Below are 19,169 nucleotides of genomic sequence, written 5' to 3'. Positions count from 1 at the left end.
GCTTAGCGTTTTTCTCAAGAGAAAACAAAATTTGAACCTTCTTTCTCTAGACTTCAATTCATGATCCTTTCTTAAGTATTCTTAAGTTCACATCTACCTTTTCTAGATAAAATATGATATAGTAGAAAAAGGATTATCCTTCGAGGAGAAAAATGGATTCTGAGGCTGACTCTAACACTTACTAGCCTGGGTCCTTGAGAAAGTCTCTACCATTTATTTGTAGGGAACTGTGACAGATATTACTAGTGCATTTAAAAACAGAGGTGAAAGCAATTAAGTACAAATCCTACTCTGATGTTCACTATCTGTGTAACCTTAGACAAGTCAGAAAACCTTATGGGCTTTAATTTCTTTCTCTGCATAGTGAAAGGATTGGACCAGATGAACTTTTTAGTCTTTTCCAGCATAAGCTTATTGATTTTATGATAATGGTGAAGGAGGAAATAGGTTTGCAAGATTACAGTGTAGGACCAATCAGTCTACAAAGAAACATTAATTTAGAGTCTGGTATATAGTAGGCAATGGGGTTAAACTGACATAAAATGAGAGTCTCTTAGTCACTGAATTTCAGAGGCTCATACTGTCTTCCAATGGTTGAGGCTTCGGAAGCCAAAATCTTCTCACAGGTTCTTGCCCTTCTTTGGGTCAATTAAAGTGAATTACCTGTTCCCTCTTCCCTTCTTTCCCTTCCCTCTCTTTCTCTCTTTTTTCCTCCCCCTTTGTCCCTCCCCTGTCTCTCTTTGGGCAACTTTGGAAAGAGCAGTTTCAATGGAATGATATCAGAAGTCAGATTGGAAGAAGTTCTAGAGAGTGAGAGGAGAGAAAGTAGAAGCACCTACTGTAGAGTCTTTTTAATGAGTTTAGCTAAAAAGGGAAGAAGAGATATAGAATGATGGTGGGGATGAAGTGGCCAAGCAAGTGTTTTTTTTTAGGATTGGGGTGATGTAAGTATGTTTGTAGGTAGTAGGAATAATCCAGATGACAGGAAAATATCACAAATAAGTGGAAAAAGTGGGCATGAAAAAGGGCACAATCTATTGAAGGAGATGGGATGGAATAGAATCACTTGAATAAGTAAAGGGGTTAATCTTAATAAAGAGTAAGGTAATTTCATCATCATGGGATTGGAATGAAGATGGAAATAGTCACAGAAGGCATGTCAGTGATAGGAGATGAGGGGGAGGGAAGAAATGGGAGCCCACAGTGAATGGCTTCGATTTTTTTCCTGTAAAACATGAGGCAAGGCTCTTGGCTGAGAAGGTGAGGAGAGGGTAGCTAAGGGAGGTTTGAAGGAAGATGAAGAGATTTGGAAGAGCCATTGTAGATAACAGGATAGTGGAGTGAGAAGGGAGGTACAGTAGGATTGCTTAGCAGCTGTGAGTCTGAGTAATTTAAATCTGTAGTAGACTCAGCCAGAAAAGTTACATTATTGTCTCCATTTTAGTCCAGCAGATTGTGTATTAAGACAGAAGGTAGAGAAAGGGGATGATTCCAAGACTGAGGCTTGATTGGGCATAATCAGCAATGTGATAAGGGGGCTAGGGAGGAAGACAGTGTAGAGTTGAATTGATTCACCAACGGGTCAAGTTGGGAAGAAAAAGAACAAGTGGCTAGTGTAGGGAAAGTATCACAGGAGCGATAAAAGAATTAGAGGTCATAGTGCAGATGTAATATCATAACATGAAATTAATAATGAGTAAAATATAATAATTAATAACAAATAAAATACAAAGGTATATATACACAATTGTGTATATGTGTGCACATGTGTGTGTGTATGAAATTTCCAGCAAATCCCTGGCTTACTCCAACTTTGATTTTTGAGGATAGACCAAGCATATAATCCTTCATGACTATTAAGTTTTTATATGAAATAAACTCAAGGTAAAGAAAAGAGAGTAGATTTTTAAAAAAAGAAAAATATGAAAGAGTATATAGTAATGCTTCATACTGGACACACTATAGGATAGTGAAATTGGGGAGTTATTATCTGTTTTGGAACTTCCCTTAGACCTAGAAGGTATGATTGCAAGGAGCAGTTTTAGTGCGAAAACTTTGTTCCAAGTGATCTATCAAGACCTGATAGTCTAATAATAACAGGTAGTATCCATTATTCCCATTTTGCAGATGAGGCAGACAGAGATTAAGTGACTTGCCAGGGATTGCACAGGGAATAATGGTCTGAGGTGAGAATTTTAACTGAGGTCTTTCTGAATCCAGATCCAGACCTGTGTCCATTGTGCTCCCTTGCTCCCCTTCCTGCAAACCCTCTCCTATCTGCAGCCATTCGGCTTTCCTTTCTTTCTCTGCCCTCTCATTATCCCTCTGTCTCCCTTATCCCTCCAGCTCAGCTTTGAGGATGCCATCTCTACAGTTGCCACTGCTGCTTAGTTCAGGAATTCCACAATATTCTTCAATCTTCATGAGCTCACAGATTGCAGACTCATCAAAATTTCAGAGCATGATCCAAGTCCAGCTCCTGGCACAAAAATATAATATTCCAATCTCTCTCAGTCAGGAAAGGGACACTTGTCCGTATTAACTACAAAATCTAGATAGTCGGTTCTTAAAATCCCATAACACACAAAAACTTTGAGTTGAAGGCAGAGTTTGCACACTATTGGCAGGAATGACCAGACATTCCAAGCCTTAATTTTTGTTTTCTGGAGTCTTCCTGCTGCTTTTCTAGAATATTTAATTCTTTTTTCTTCAAAAATCTTAGAAATGCCTCAGTCAGAGTCCTGTATTTAACATGGTTTTATGTAGGATGATCAGATCACCATTCCTCTGATCTAAGTTCACCAAGCTGTAGACTGCAGTTAGTATCTGTTTAATAAAACTGGAGAAGGAAATGACAAGACATGCCAGTATCTTTGCCAAGAAAGTCCCAAAGGGGGTTACAAAGAGGCAGACAAGACAGAAATGACTAAATAACAACAATATAACCGTAGGCTTGCCTCTATTGGGAGCTCCAACAGAGAGTTGCTGGCGCCATCTCCCTGTTAGCTTTCAGTCTCTGTAGGTTCAGACGGACAGAACAGCATGCTCATCACCGGTCTGAGTTCCCTGGCCTGGTTACTCAGCTATAGGGACCTGACCAGGCTTAGGACTGAATCTGAAATTCTGCCCTAGTGATAGAGCCACAAGCTGTAGAATGCAGGACGAAGATGTGGGCCTCTGTCTTATTACTTTTCTTGAAGTAATCAGCTGCTCCTACTTTTGGTGACCTCCTTGATTCATATTGTATCTACCACCTTTCTATTGGGTACTAGCAACAGAACTAGCATTTGGCTCCTATTCATCCTTCTTGTGTAGGATCAGACCCCTCCATCCCAGGTTTAGGATAATTTCTTGCCTTAGTATCCAACCACAAGACACAGTTCAGTCCTCACTCTAAAACTACACAGCACTTGCCTGGTTACAACCTCACCCTTGTGCCTAAAGACATCATCCTGTTTACCTATTCATTCTTGGCTGCACAAATGACTCAATTTGATTTTCCTTGGATTTTCCAATCATGTCTTAGTCTGGTGGCCTTTCTAGGTCCCTGCTGAAGCATTTATGGGAGAGAGTTAGGAATGTAAAAATTAATATTTCTCTCTTGTATTTAATGACTAATTATTGCAGTAGGACCAAGGTTTTTTTCTACTTCCGCATGCAGAAACTAACTAGGGAAATCTCTCTTAAAAATTTACCCAAGGCAGAGTCAAGATGGTGGAAAAAAGGTAGTGACAGAAGTGAGCTCTCCCCACAAAACCTCTGTACAATTGTTAAAAATGCCATAAAACAATCACAGCAGCAGAATTCACAAAAGGATAGGGTGAAATAATTTTACACTAGAAGAAAACTTATAATGTCAGCAGGAAAGGTCTATCGTACCTGAGTGAGAATGGAACATAGTCCAGCAGACACCACACCAGCACTGACCCAGATACAGAAAATAGGAAGCAAGCCTTGGGAGCCATTGAATCAGCAGTGGCAGCAGCTGCTTCTGGAGCTCTCAGCCAACATATGGCAAAGGGATGGAATAAGAACTGGTCAGAACAAGATTACAGGGTCTCTTTGCTAGCACTGAAACAGGACTTTCACCATACTCAGATCTGGGTCACAGTCTTTAGTGTCAGCCTCAGGCTGAGAAGGAGCACCCTAACACCAGACCTTACTGCTGCAGTGTTATGGAAACTACTGTACATAGGATAGAAAAGAGTACCTGTGGTTGCTCAGAGACCAGAGTGAAGACCAACAGAGGGGGAGGGTGCACTGTCCCAACATTCAGAGGTTTTGTGCAGCTATTTTCAGAAATAGTTCTAGGAACTCTATAAGTTTTCAGTTTTTCTAGGGTGGCAAATTTAAAGACGCATGTGTTTACTCAGAAGAAAACAACAAAGTTATATTTCCTGCATCCAATGCCTCCAAGAAAAATATGAATAGGTCTCAGCCATGGAAGAGACTGTCAAAGAAAACTGTCCTGAGGTTCTAGAATCAGAGGGTAAAATAGTTATTGAGAGAATTCACCAGACTCCTCCTTAAAGAGATCACAATTTAAAAACTCTAAGAAATATAGTAGCCAAATTCCAGGATTACAAGGTCAAGGAGAAAACACTGCAAGCAGCCCAAATAGAAACAATTCAAATATCATGCAACTATACTCAGGATTAGACAGGACCTAGCAGCTTCTACATTAAAAGATCAGAGGGATTGGAATTTGATATTTCATAAGGCAAAAGAGCTAGGACTGCAACCAAGGATCAACTACCTGGCAAAACTGAGCATAATCTTTCAGGCAACGAGACGGTCATTTAATGAAATAAGGGATTTCAAGACTTTCATGATGAAAAAGCCAGAGCTCAGTGGAAAATGTGATCTCCTATTCCAAGACTTAAGAAAGACAAATGGCCAAGAGGCCAAATGGCAAAAGAGGCTCAAAAAGGCCATGAGGAGAAGAATGCCCTAAAAAGCTGAATTTGCCAGATGGAAAAAGAATCTCAAAAGCTCAATGAGTTGAATCATTGCTTCAGAATTAGATTGGAGGAAATGGAAGCTAATGACTTTATGAGAAATCAAGATGCTGTTAAACAGATCCAAACAAATGAAAGAATAGAAGGCAATGTGAAATATCTCAGGGGAAAAAACACTGACCTGGAAAATAGATCCAGGAAAGATAATTTTAAAATTATTGGACTACCTGAAAGCCATTATCAAAGAAAGGACCTAGAAATCATCCTCCAAGAAATTCTCAAGTAAAACTGCCCTGATTTTTTAGAAACAGAGGGCAAAATGTAGGTTGAAAGAATCCACCAATCACCCCCTGAAAAAGATCCCAAAAAGGAAACTCCTAGGAATATTATGGCCAGGTTCTGAAATTCCCAGATCAAGGAGAGAATATTACAAGCAGCCAGGAAGAAACAATTTGAATATTGTAGAAACACAATCAGGATAACTCAGGATCTGGCAGCTTCTACACTGAGGGATCGAAGGACTTGGAATGTGAGGTCAAAGCCGCTGGGATTAAAACCAAGAATCACATACCGAGCAAAAGTGAGCATTATGTTTCAGGGGAAAATATGGTCATTCAGTGGAATAGAGGACTTTCAAGCATTCTTGATGAAAAAAACAGAGTTGAATAGAAAATTTGACATTCAGTTACAAGAAGCAAGAGAAGTATGAGAAGATAAACAGGGAAAAGAAATAATAAGGAACTTATCAAAGTTGAATTATTTACATGCCTACATGGAAAAACAATAATTGTAACTTATGAAACTTTTCTCAGTATGAGAATAGTTGAAGGGAATATGTGTGTGTGTATATATGTATGTATGCATGTTTGTATACATATATAGGAGGATACATGGGCATATGAATACATATGTGAGTGTGTGTATATATGTGTACAGGTATATACAGTCAGAGGGCACAGGACCAATTGATTAGGAAAGGATGACACTTAAAAGGTGAAATTGAGAGGTAAGAGAGGCGTATAATGAGAAGAGATGGGGAGAGACAGAATGGGGTAAATTATCTCATATAGAAGAGGCAAGGGAAACTGTTACAATGGAGGGGAAGAACATTAACACAAAAGGGAGTGGGTCGACCTTACATTGCAACACCTCAATATTTGCTGGTCTTTGTGTTTCTTTTTCAAAATTTCATATCATTATACTTAACTCAACATTTTAGCCTGCTGAAATATTTTTGGATCATGAATTGATCATCCAATGAGTTAGCTATCCATCCTAACTTTGTGTTATATGTAGATTTGATGCAGACGCCACTATGACTTTGTCCCAGTCATTAAGCACCTACAATAAGCAAGGTACAGTAATTGGATCTGGGGATAGAAAAGCAGAAATAAGACTTTCTTCATCCAAGAGGATGACGCAGTCTTTGGGGTGAAACTACATCCATATAAGTAAATACAAGATATATAAACAATAAATCCAAAGTGATTTAACATAGACAGAGGATTAGGAAAGACCATTTTCCAAGCTGACATGGAGGCATTGATAACTCTGTCTTGATATTCATACAACTCTGTATATACTCAACTATACTCTTTACTGTTTTTTACAGAATACACAATTCTGCATTCTATCTACAAAAATATGAGGAGAAAGATGGCCAAAGGCTCTGCTAAATCTTTAATAAATGATTAGTACAGCATTCCCCTAAGCTACTATTGAATTAGAATTTCAGGGTATATGTATCCTGGAGGAGCAGAGCTATTAAGCAGAGTGAGCCAGGTCAAGGTGGAGGTGGGAGACATAGCTAAATTGGGAGCAAAGTATAGACCAAAAGAATGGTGGTAGTATCCATGAGAATAATAATATTTTCTAATTTGCAAAAAGTATTACCGTCACAATACAAAGCACTTTCCTGAAAATAATCCTGGGAGTTGGAGCATGCAGCATGCGTATATACTTATTTCCATTTTACAGAGGAGGAAAACAAAACTCAGGCATGGTAAGTAACTTGCCTAAGGTTTCACAATGAGCTGAGACTCCAGACCACATCCTCTAACTCCAAATCCAGTACTCTTTTCCTTACCCTGCCTTGGCATTTCATAAGCAATATCATATTTGACCTTCACCACAACCCTTTCAATGTAATCAATCAGAAATAATTATTCCCATTTCAAAAATGAATAAATTGAGACTTAAAGATGTTCAGTGATTTCTTTAAGGTCATATATACAGGATGTTGTAGAAGTAGAACCCAATAGAAGTCTAATCCCAGTTTTGTCATCCCCCTGTCCATGGTTTATTTTTTTTAACCTCATTTTGCTGGCAACAAACTAAGAATGACAAAATACCTGTGAGAAAATGGTCTCCCTGGACAATTAAGGCAGGTCCTCCATGATCAGAGCAGAATATAATGATGAATTGTTTTTTTTTTCACAAATTGGTGGTAGAGTTGCCAAGTGTCTCTGAGGGGGCATCCTCTCCTAACAGTTGAGGGGCTCCCAAATCTGCATAAAGTCCCTTCCTTATCCTTGACTCCACCTATTAACATTGATATGTTTCATTATTAATGTACACTGCTATACTTCTTTGTGGGTTAGAATAACCTGAGTCACTAAATCTTTCATTTGGTGTTTATTATTCATCAAAAGACTGAATTGGAGGCAAAAATCAAAACTCTACTATCATCCATAAAAGCCAGGGGTATTCCCTTCACATCTCGGGATATTTGAACACAAGACCAAGGACTAGTATTTTTTCCAATAGACCTGCCTATTTCCTGGGCTTCAGACTAAAAGTCCAAGACCCACATGTGTAATTTTTTGGTCATCTTTCCTTTCCAGAGTCACATCCACCTTTCGGTACATGCCAGGTAAGTTCTGGGGCATTCAGTTGAAGACTTCATAGTTTGCTTGGAAGGAAATAGAGAATAGTATTCCAGACTTGGAATCAAGATGACCTTGATTCAAACCTTGTTTCTGATACTTGTTCTCTTTGTGATCATTTCAAGACACAAATCTCTTAGTCTCATTTTCTATAGTCACTAAAAGGGGAAAACAGTACCCATGGTAACTACTTGAGAGGATTGTTGTGAGACTTATATGAGTTAGTGCAGGGGAAATTGCTTTTCCAACTTTAAAGTGCTATGTATACATAAATCAATATTCTCTTTATAAACACATATAGATATTCTCTACTTTGCTTGCAGCTTTTCAAACTGATTTCCTTGCAGTAATTCAAGGGACAAAGTCTCGAAAAGGTATTTTGAAGGGGATCAAGGCAGAACTCTAATGCTAATAAAAAGTTAATAACTAAGCCAATACTAATTAAGTACATACTCTGTATAGATAATACTGTAAAATTCTGGGCAAGATCCAAAGATTAGAATATATGTGGTTTTGGTAACAGCTCACATTGTATGCACTTCTCTAATTTGCAAAATGTTGTGTATCCAATATCCCACTTTTGTCTAAAGATAATCACAGGAGGAAGGTCCCATAGGCATTTTATTATTCCCATTTAACAGACAAGGACACTGAGGCTCAGAGAAGGTATTAGAATTTCCCGGGAAGTGACTGTGGCAAAATTCAAATCCAAGGCTTCCTGAATCTAACTTCATTGCTCTGTGTACTACAAAATACTGCCTCTATCTCCCCATCATCTATTTGCTTTATTTTTATTGTACCCAGAACACATTTCCTTCCATTATCACATATGTTAGATAAGTAATTAGGAGGCATAATGCCAGAGTAATGACCTTGGATTCAGGCAAAACCGTATTCAAAATCTGCTTCAGACCTTTATTGACTGTGTGATTCTGGACAAGTCACTTGACTTTTCTCAGCCTCAGTATCTTCATCTGCAAGATAAGGATAATGATAGCACTTTTCTCCCAGCATTGTTATATTCATAGTCAGTCAATATACAATTCATGAAGCTAAGCACTCTGCCAAGTACAGAGGATACAAAAAGAGACAAAAGACAGCTCCTGCTCTCAAGGAGCTTGTCATCTAGTAGGAGAGACAAGGAGTTGACAAAGTTACAGACAAGTTACATACGGAAAACATGAGGACACTGAAATAATTGGTAAAGCACCCTGGAAGTCTTCAAGTGCTATGTAAATACTGGCTGTGGTGCAGTTATGCTTGACTCTTTGTGACCCCATTTGGTTCTTGGCAATGACACTGGAGTGGCTTGCCACTTCCTTCTCCAACTCATTTTACAGATGAGTAAACTGAGGAAAACAGGGTTAAGTGACTTGCCCAGGGTTAGTGTCTGAGGGCAGATTTGAACTCAGCAAGATGAGTCTTCCTGACTCCAATTCCAGAACTCTAGCCACTGAATCATCTATTTGTGTGTGAATGTTAGCTATTCTTTTTGTTATCTATAAACCCCCCAGCCTGTGTGAGTAATAGATCCTATTTTTAGTGGTTCATGGTCACACAAATGATGTAACAGTAATAAAGTTATGACGTCATAGACACTGTAGCACTACCCACCTGATTCAGACTAGCTCAGCCAGGTTTCCATTCTCTTCCTACAATGGCAACAATACTGTGTATAGAGGCTTTGGGCCAATTGGAGAGCCTTTGAGCAGTTGTTTGAAGTACCTGAGTTAGGCTTAATAGGAATAAAGGTTTTCAATGGGATTTAATGCTTTATTAAATATTTAATGCACATTAGTTACTTGTAGAGCATTAGAAATTTTCTTTTTTTAATCAATGTTTCTATACATTATTTAGTGATTAAAAATCATTTGGAACATGATAGTGTATCATTGATGAATGTAAACAACCTTTGGAGTCTGGGAATCTTAAGGAACAAATTATGATACAGGTTTGGAAAATTTCAGAAGGGTCAAGGCATCCATCTAGAGAGATTAATCTATGCAAAAAAAAAAGGATGCACAAAGATACCTAGATCCTCTGAGAGAACTCCCTGATATGTCCCCATCATTACTCACTCCAATCTAACCCTAATGCCCTTCCTAGCCCCCCTCAACATGCTCTCCACGACAACTAAAGGCTCCTTGTAACTCCCATTTCTAAAGTATTTTAAGTTTTAAACAAGTATTCCTCACAAAACCCATTGACTTATATTGCACAAATGTCTTCATCCCCATTTTACAGATAAGATCAGAGCAGTAATTAACTGACCTCCTGCAAAATAGTGGTGACAAAGTTTGGATTAGAATTCTTATCTTATGATGGCTTATGCAGTGAGCTTTTAAACACTGCCTCGCCAATAGCTGGGGATTTCTGCAGAGAAAAAAAAACATTTTGATTTCCCTGGCTACCCAGAAGGACCTGAGAGGGGGGACTTAAGACCCCTTGGTTGTAAGTACTTCAGCAAAAAAATGTGGCCACAAACTAGTCCTATGCACAATGAACTCAATTCTTATGATTGTTCAAAAGTTGTATTGTCATAAAGCTGGCTATGTTCTATTTTAGAAGTTTTAGTGTTTGTTGAGAATGTGAAAAGAAATTCCAGAGTAAATATATTGCTATTCTTAATTCTCCCTTTATTAGGTTCTAAAATAAAGTCTTAAGATTTACTTTGTCTTCAGCTAAGGAGCCAATATTACCATATTATAATTAAAATTATATTTTGATAGACTAATTAGTGCTTATTAATTAAAACATGACCAAAAGATCATACATTAAGAGCTGGAAGAGACATTAGAAATCATTAAGTAGCAGAGTTGTTAGTTTTTTTGTGACCGGGGCAGTTAGGTGAAGCCTATGGACCCTTTCTTAGAATAATGTTTTTAAATTAACAAAATAAAATTCATAGGTTTACAGAGATGAACAATTATACTAGAACACTGAAATTAAATATTCACTTTTTGAAGTTCACAGACCCAGGTTAAAAATTTCTGATCTGCCTAAATACTTTTATTTTACAGATGGATAAACTCAGGCTCTGAAATGGTAAGTGGCTTGCCCCATGTGATACTAGAAGTAACAATAGTGATAATCATTAAATTAATAACAATCATAGGTGTTTCTTTAGCACTTTAAAGTCTGCTTAGAAAATCATGTATATACATTGCCTCACTCAATTTTTTAAAATTCCCAGCAAAGGAGGCACTCCAAGTTTTATTTTTTAGATATTACAAAGGAGAAAACTGGGGTCCAGGAAGAAGAAATTATTTGTTGACTTATAGGTGTGCCAACCATTGCCAACCACTATCTGAAGAATTGAAGAAATCCTCACAAATTAAAATTTAACCATTAATGACTAAGTTTGAGGTCTGGCAGTTTAATTACTGCTAAATCCTCAAATTGTATTATTAACTAGCAAAACTTTCTGTGTCTTTTCCAAAAGAATCTCATGAGAAACTTTATCAGATAAATTCTAGGTAGATTATCAACAGTGTTCACCTGATCTAACACCTTAAAAGGAGTAAATAGTGCTGCCTACATTCAGTTGCTCCCATGATGGAAGAAAACTAATCTTTAAAAATATTTCAAAATGTTGCTCTGGTGATTTTGCATTCTCTTCAGTGTAGATACTTTTTTCTCCTAATGTGTATTACGTCTTCTCCATTACGAAACATCACAGAATTTAAGAGTTGGAACTTTGCTCATTGGCCATCCCATCTTATCCATACATGAGAATAAATTTCCTCCACAATGAAGTTGCAAATAATCATCAAGTCTTTGCCCAAAGACCAAAAATGAGGGAAAATAGTCAATCTCCTAAGCCATCTGTATGACTTTGGAATAGCTCTCCTTTCTAGTAAAGCCTTCCTCCCATCAAGCCCAAGTTTCCCCTTTGGAACCACTTCCCCCCACTCCACGTTCCTCAGGCCACCCCTATAGTCAATCAGAACAATTGGAATCACCCTTCCACAATAGCCTTGAAGACAGCCACCATATTTCCCTCATTCTTTGCCTCCCCTATGCCAACAGCAGTCATTTTCTTCTGCAGGTCCTGCTGTGGCCTCGTTTGGAAACTTTTGTCCCTCCTAATTGCCCAACTCAGAAATCTCTCCAGATTTTCAATATTCTTTCTTGAATGTGCTATCAACGTTGAGGAGCCTTAGTTGCACAGTACAGAAACCCTTTGACTTCGTGTCAAAAGACCTAGGTTCACTCATCAGCTGTATGACCTAGGGCAAAAATAAAAATAACTAATATTTAAATAATACTTTAAGGTTTGCAAACCAACCCCCCTCCAGTCCTGTGTGTCTCCGTGTCTATCTATGTATGTGTATATATATATATGTCTGTGTGTACATACACACATGCACACATGCATGCATGCACACAATATATATGCATATTGCACATTATGTTGTTCAATTGTTGTTCAGTCATGTCTGTTTATTCTTAAGCCCTTTGGGGGTTTTCTTGGCAAAGGTACTGGAGTAGTTTGCCATTACCTTCTCCAGTTCATTTCACAGTAAAGGAAACTAAGGCAACAGGGTTAAGTGACCTGCCCAGTGTCAGTAACAGCCAGTAAATATCTAAAGTTGTATTTGAACTCTAGTATTTCTCACTCCAGGGCCAGAACTCTATACACTGCACTACCTAGCTGCCTGGAGATAGATACACACAGATACATTCATATACATACATGTATATAATATATAATCATATAATATGTTTATATAATAATTGTAATGCTAGTATTTATCACAGTTACCTGGGTGTAATTCATTGGAGAATGTCTTACAAGTTCATATTTAACTATTCAATTTGGAGTCTGGAATTCTGTAATTTAATTACTGCTGAATGTTCCTAATTTTCTATTATCTAGCAAAACTCTTTCTCGAAAGAACCTCATGAGAGACTTTATCAAATTCTCAAATAAATTTTAAGTAGACTTTATTAATAACATTCACCTGATCGACCATTTTAATAATTCCTTCAATGAATGAAAAATAGGATCCTCTGCAGTGACCTCTAAAACACCAAGTTAAATTCATCACTACAAAACTGTAGTTTCTATTATTTCCTTTTGTTACCAGTTCCTCCCCACTGATAAGCAGATACACAACAGGATTTATCTGTGCTGGGTTTCTTTGAAGGATAAAACTTGTGAAGTCAAGAAACTATTGGACAGAGAGAAAGAAAGATCCACTAGATTTCCAAATAGCTGATGTCACTGCTTCCATAATTCTACATTACGTTTACGCTCTACCATATCATGATGCTATAATCAGGACTCTATGTTGAACCTGTCATCTGTTTCCCAAATGCCTCACATATTTCCTCTTCTAGCTTAAATGATCAATAGGCCATTTTTTGTGACAATATTCCTTTTATTTCTGCCACCAAATCTCCAAACACTTCATCTAAATGATTTCCACCATATTTACCTCTTAGATTGTTGGACATCATCACATGAACATTTCTCCTTGATATACAATGTTGATAATTTTGCTTTTTTGCCCAATTAACACACATTTTCTCTCCCTCCTACTTTCCCCTCTCTGTCTCCAACTGAAAAAGAAAAAATACACGTAGTAAAGCAAAATAAAATTTTTAACATTGGCCACATACAAACATGTATGTCTCATTCTGCAGTTGACTCTATGACCTCTCAGAAGGTGGACAGAATGCTTCATCAACATCCCCTGGAATATACATTTGTCACTGAATTGGTGAGGGATCTGAAGTCATAAAAAAAAACAACATTCCCAATATTGTAATTGTACAATTGTTCTCCTGGCTCTAGGACAGCTAGGCAGATAGAATGACAGGCCTGGAGTCAGGAAGACTCATCTTTATGAGTTCAAATATGGCCTAAGACACTTACTAGCTTTGTGACCCTTGGCAAGTCACTTAATCCTGTTTGCTTTGGTTTCCTCATCTATAAATGGAGCTGGAAAAGGAAATGACAGAACACTCCAGTATCTTTGCCAAGCAAACACTAAATGGGTGCATGAAGAATTATGGGCATGACTGAAACCACTGAACAACATATCTTGTTCTACTCTTTTGATTGTATCAGTTTATAGACAGCTTCCTAGATTTCTCTGAAACCATTTTTCATGACATAACAGTATTTTATTATATTTATATACCACAATTCATTACACTAGACACCAAGAGATGAAGAGCTCCTCAGTTTTCAGTCTTTTGCCACCACAAAAAGTGTGACTATAAATATTTTTTTTGTGCATTTGATGTCTTCTTCCTCTGTCTTTGTTCTCATTACTGTATAGACTAATAGAAGTATCATTTACTTGTACCTGTCATAGTGGCTGACCTAACCCATTGCTCTACCAAAGGACCTTTTATGTGCCTGTTTCCCTGTAGTGCCTCCAACATTTGTCATTTTTGTTAACTTTGGTGGTCTGATGGATGTGCTTTTACCTATCCTAGCTCATTTACTGTAAACCCTAAAGCATGTTCCAGGTATATCTCACCCTTCCATGTCCCAGTGACAGATGCAATGTGAAATTTATCTCCTCCTATCACCACTGAGGGGCTCCAACGTGCCACTAAAATGATCCATCTATTGGCTAGCATTCCTCCCTTTTCAGTTTCCAGTTATGTGTGCTTTTGTTGATATTTGCAGTCGAAGTGATTCCTTTTCATTTATGAAATTTATGAGTTAAACTTCATGGCCTCTGAGGCCCCTGCCTGCTATGAAATCATGTGATTATTTCTTAATGTCTGCCTCATGGTGCTAATTCACATGGATTTCATGAGACTGTCTACTAATGTCTTCCATTTAGACTGTCCTCTAGTCTAGTGCCTCATTTTAGTACAGAGGTGACCCCTGAGTAATCCAGGATAATAGCAGGGAAGCTGAACCTGTCAGGTCCCTCCCAGTTGTAAAAGCTGAGAGTGGTGGTTTGTGATCAACTACAAATCTAGTTCTTAAATACCATCCTGACTTAGGGAAGAGATGCTCACCTCCAGAAGCCTGACCTCAAAGGGATATCTATATCTCAATCTGTATCAATTTCTGTTATCTCTATCTAGGTCTATATGTGACATATCTATACCGTCTACATCTCTGTGTGTGTATTAGGTATGGATATTTGGTGAGCTGGCATCCTTTGAAATGATTAAAAGGACAAAATGAATATCAGTTTTGTGTGAGGACCCCTTCCGCTTTCATGGTTTTGGTAATAAAGTATTGAAAACACGTGGGGATAAAATGTAAAGAAAACTCAACTTAGAAAGAACGAATCTATTGTCAAATAATTCTGTGATCATTTTGATCAACTTGACTTCCATAACAATACAACTGGACTTTGATGGTAGGTGTTCCGACCCAGTGGCTGATGACTTCATTTCCCTTTATAGGCCCCATTTGTTCTTGTGGGTCTCAAATGTGTTTAGTTGTGGCCTAAAGTTCCACAGATATCTGCCACTCGCCTACTCCCCCCCCTTATTCTGTTTTTCTCTCTTGTTTATCAGAGTAAAGCATATTCCTTAACAAGAGCTTAGCTCTCCTACTCTCCACCCTCTTTAACTCACCAGAAGAACACAAGGGCTTCCCTCTCCTTGAGTGGCAGCAGGTATGAGAAGATGACATCTCAGAGACTGAAAAGAAAAATGACAAACTAGTCTCAAGGGCCTCTCTCCTAAGAAGAATCTGAGGTCGATGAGATGACAAGTTCCGTATCAGTTTCCATGAAAAGCATTTACGCCTTCCTTCTCCCTCACACCTGTATTTCTACCATTCACAATAGATACCTATCTATATCTGTGGTCATAATTTATGACTCTGAGTCATAGATAGGTTTGAGTCCATTCTTCTGATGCTTTCTTTCTTGTTACAAGTAAATGACCTAACGTCCCAGGAGTATCTATGGAGAACCACTCAGAGGTTAATGAGTTCATTTTTCTGGGACTAACAGATGCCCCAGAACTTCAGATCCCCCTCTTTCTAATATTCACCCTCGTCTACATCATCACACTCGTGGGGAACCTGGGGATGGTAGCCCTGATCTTTTGGGACTCCCATCTCCACACTCCTATGTACTTTTTCCTAAGTAACCTCTCTTTGGTGGATTTTGGCTATTCCTCAGCTGTTACCCCCAAGGTGATGGCTGGGTTCCTCACAGGGGACAAGGCCATCTCCTACAATGGATGTGCCACACAGTTGTTCTTCTTTGCAACATTTACTACCGTTGAAAGTTTCTTCCTGGCTTCCATGGCCTATGATCGTCATGTGGCTGTTTGCAAGCCTCTATATTATAGCATGACAATGACATCAAGTGTGTGCACACGTCTGGCTGTTGGCTCTTACATCTGTGGCTTTATGACCTCCTCTGTGAGTGTAGGAGATACCTTTAGCCTCTCCTTCTGTGATTCCAATATAGTTAATCACTTTTTTTGTGATATTCCCCCTCTCCTGGCTCTCTCCTGCTCTGATACCCATATTAATGAGTGGGTGCTCTTTATATTAGGGGGATTCAATATCTCTTTTGCCCTCATGGTCATCTTCACCTCGTACCTGTTTGTCCTCATTGCCATTCTGAGAATCAGTTCTGCTGAGGGCCGGAAGAAGGCCTTCTCCACCTGTGCTTCCCACCTCACAGCAGTGTCCATATTCTATGGGACAATCATCTTCATGTACCTGCAACCCAGTTCGAGTCACTCCATGGACATAGACAAAATGGCATCTATGTTCTATACTGTGATTATTCCAATGCTGAATCCTCTGGTCTACAGCTTGAGGAATAAGGAAGTCAAGAATGCTTTCAGGAAAAACATCAGCTCCTCCTTCCCGCACATTACATCTCTACTTCTCCCTTCTGGGCAACGTGTATCTCACTCCAGCTGGTTTTAACCAGAATAGTTATCTTAAGGATCATCTAATAACTAGTACAATATCAAGTGATAGCACTATATAGCTAGTAAACCCCTGTCCTGCCTAAGAGGATTATAGCCAGCTTTTAAGACTTTAAATGGACCCCATTTTAATAGAATCCCTAAATTCAAAGTTACCAAATATTGTCCTCCATTTACTGTGATTGCTATGGTTAACAAATCTCTCTGCAACACTTCTATAAAATCAGTAGGACTATTTTTATTTCTTGGTTTGTCATATATCATAGCAAATTATCCTTGTAACATCATCTGTCCCTTGAACTTCCTATCCTTTATTTATTTCTGTGAATTCCATGGTTCAACCCTCATTTGACTTGTGATCAGAAACTCAATATATAATCTGTAATATATCTAACTGCCTTATGAATATATCCCTGCATCTCTACTTCCTCAAATAGAAGAAATGAGGGAAACTGAGAACCTCCCAATTCATGTTCCCCTGTTCCATGCAATTCATGAGGTTCAGACTGGTTGCGGGACAATGGAAAGCTTAGAGACTTTGGTCTCACTTCTTTCAATCTAGCCTTTTTCGAAGTTTTCTGTATAATGGTATCTATTTTGGAATACCCCTAGTTCGGGAAGTTCCAGAAAAAGTGGTCTAATGGCTGGCCTTCTCCTGCCCCCTGCTGATTCTGAGTATTCACCCAGAACGTTCTTCATCACTGAAATAAACTTTATCCTCCTCGTCACCTGAAGCTGAAATCTCTTTCTTCAGGACCCAGACTCCATTGCACACTTTCCACAAGGCCTCCTGCCTGGTTCACTCAGTTGAACTCCCCTTTCATATTTCCCTTAAATTATTTGCTTGGATCTCTTCCTGACTTTGGTCACACTGTATTTTGCCATTCTTTTCTCTGTGTATATTTTTATCACCACCAAGAAACTGTAATTTCTGGAGGCAATCTCTTACACTTTTATTGTTTGTATTTACAGAAGGCTAGCACATTGACTTAGGCAAAACAGATATTTGATAAATGCTGAATTGAACTTTGTAGAGCTCATGAGAAATGAGAAAACTAAACTTAGACACACTGGACTCATAGCCTATAGGTTTTGGAACTGGGAGTGCAGATATAAGGTATACATGTCCATAGATCTTTCCATTTGGGCCTCAAGGATAAGCAATGCAATGCATCAGCCCTTAAGTTACAAAAATGTTTTCATTTCCTCTGTCTTCCTTTCCATTGCATGCAGGATAAGTGATTTTGCACCATGGCTGAGTGCAGTCAGACATTAAAACAAACTACATCAAAAAATCTTCTTCTTTGACATTCAGTGGCCAGAAACAGGCCCTTCCAGAAGTTGGGAGTTAGCTGGTCATATTTCTGAAGTTTCTTTAGTGCTGTTAAAATTCACTAGACTTGAAAATCAGTTGGCTCTACGTCAGAGGAGAAAAAATCTTCTGAAGAGTTCTCTACTCTGTACCTGCTGCTCTGCCTGGATATAAATTCATGAAACGAGATGCCTCTCCCAGATTAAGTTTATCACCCTCTAAACTTAGACCACTTATCTACTGGGCAATGGCTTTTGGTCTTAAACACTTCTCCATTATATTTTGGATATCAGATCACTTCCAGAAATACTTCATACATCTATTTTTCACGGGTGAACTACTTACCTGGGTAGTTTAGTTTTAGTAATTTTTTCAATGCAAAAGTTTTTTTTAATTTTGTTCATCCAAACTGTATCTTTTCATTTTAAATAGCATTTATCATTTCTTTGATCAATAATTCATACCTATTCATACCTATGAATGGTATAGGATCTGTAGTTACGCCTTCAGATCCCCTCCTCTAGGGTTTCTTCCTTGCATGAATTAAGAATAAGTGACTTTCAATGAACTAAGAAAGACAAAGTTACCTATGAGAACATGGTCTCTTTGGACAATCAAGACTTGGTCCCCATGGTCACAGCAGAGTTAATGATTTGTTTTGTTCATGAGGTGGGTGAAGAACTGCCAAGTTTCCCCAAGGTGGTATGGTTCTCCTAAGAGTCACTTTATGCCTAGGTCTATATAAAGTCCTCCCAGCAACTCCCATCTAAATGATGCACCATTACAGTTAATTGCTATAGGATCAACCTGGAGGCAGGAGTCCTCTCAGTCCTTCCGTCATTATTAGTCTTTAGAATCTGGAGAAGAGAAATTCACTAATTCTACTGCCATACAAAGCGGCAGTGACCAAGGATGATTCCTCTTGAAATAGGAGCCACTGAACATAATATTAGGGACAAGGGAGCAGTTTCTTCAACAGAATAACTTCCTTCCCAGTATTAGGACTTCAAACTCAAGGTCCACATGTGAAGGGGCTTGTCTGTCTTTACCATCTCCAGGTAGGTAGGTTCTAAGAAGCCCAACCCACAATCCCAGGGTTTATCTGAAAGATAATATGGCATAGTCCATTGGAGATAG

The 19,169-nt window shown here is 38.4% G+C and overlaps 1 protein-coding gene across 1 annotated transcript; it reads left to right on the top strand.

Annotated features, from left to right (window-relative positions):
* Positions 1-15,734: 15,734 nt before the first annotated feature.
* On the top strand, positions 15,735-16,776 carry LOC138177023 (olfactory receptor 5B12-like). Its single transcript, XM_069108006.1, has one exon. The coding sequence runs from the start codon at positions 15,735-15,737 to the stop codon at positions 16,716-16,718; it is 984 nt and encodes a 327-aa protein (XP_068964107.1). The 3' UTR covers positions 16,719-16,776.
* Positions 16,777-19,169: the final 2,393 nt, after the last annotated feature.

Source organism: Petaurus breviceps, unplaced genomic scaffold, assembly GCF_028583685.1.
Source record: "Petaurus breviceps papuanus isolate PSGF00001 unplaced genomic scaffold, PetGlider_PUasm1.0 90330, whole genome shotgun sequence".
In the NCBI taxonomy this organism is placed as follows: Eukaryota; Metazoa; Chordata; class Mammalia; order Diprotodontia; family Petauridae; genus Petaurus; species Petaurus breviceps.
The sequence above is the reverse complement of the archived record's forward strand: the minus strand, read 5'-3'. Positions and strand labels throughout refer to the sequence as shown.

Bases quoted from the DNA above. Each gene is read 5' to 3' on its own strand.
- LOC138177023 (XM_069108006.1), top strand. From the start codon at position 15,735: ATGGAGAACCACTCAGAGGTTAATGAGTTCATTTTTCTGGGACTAACA.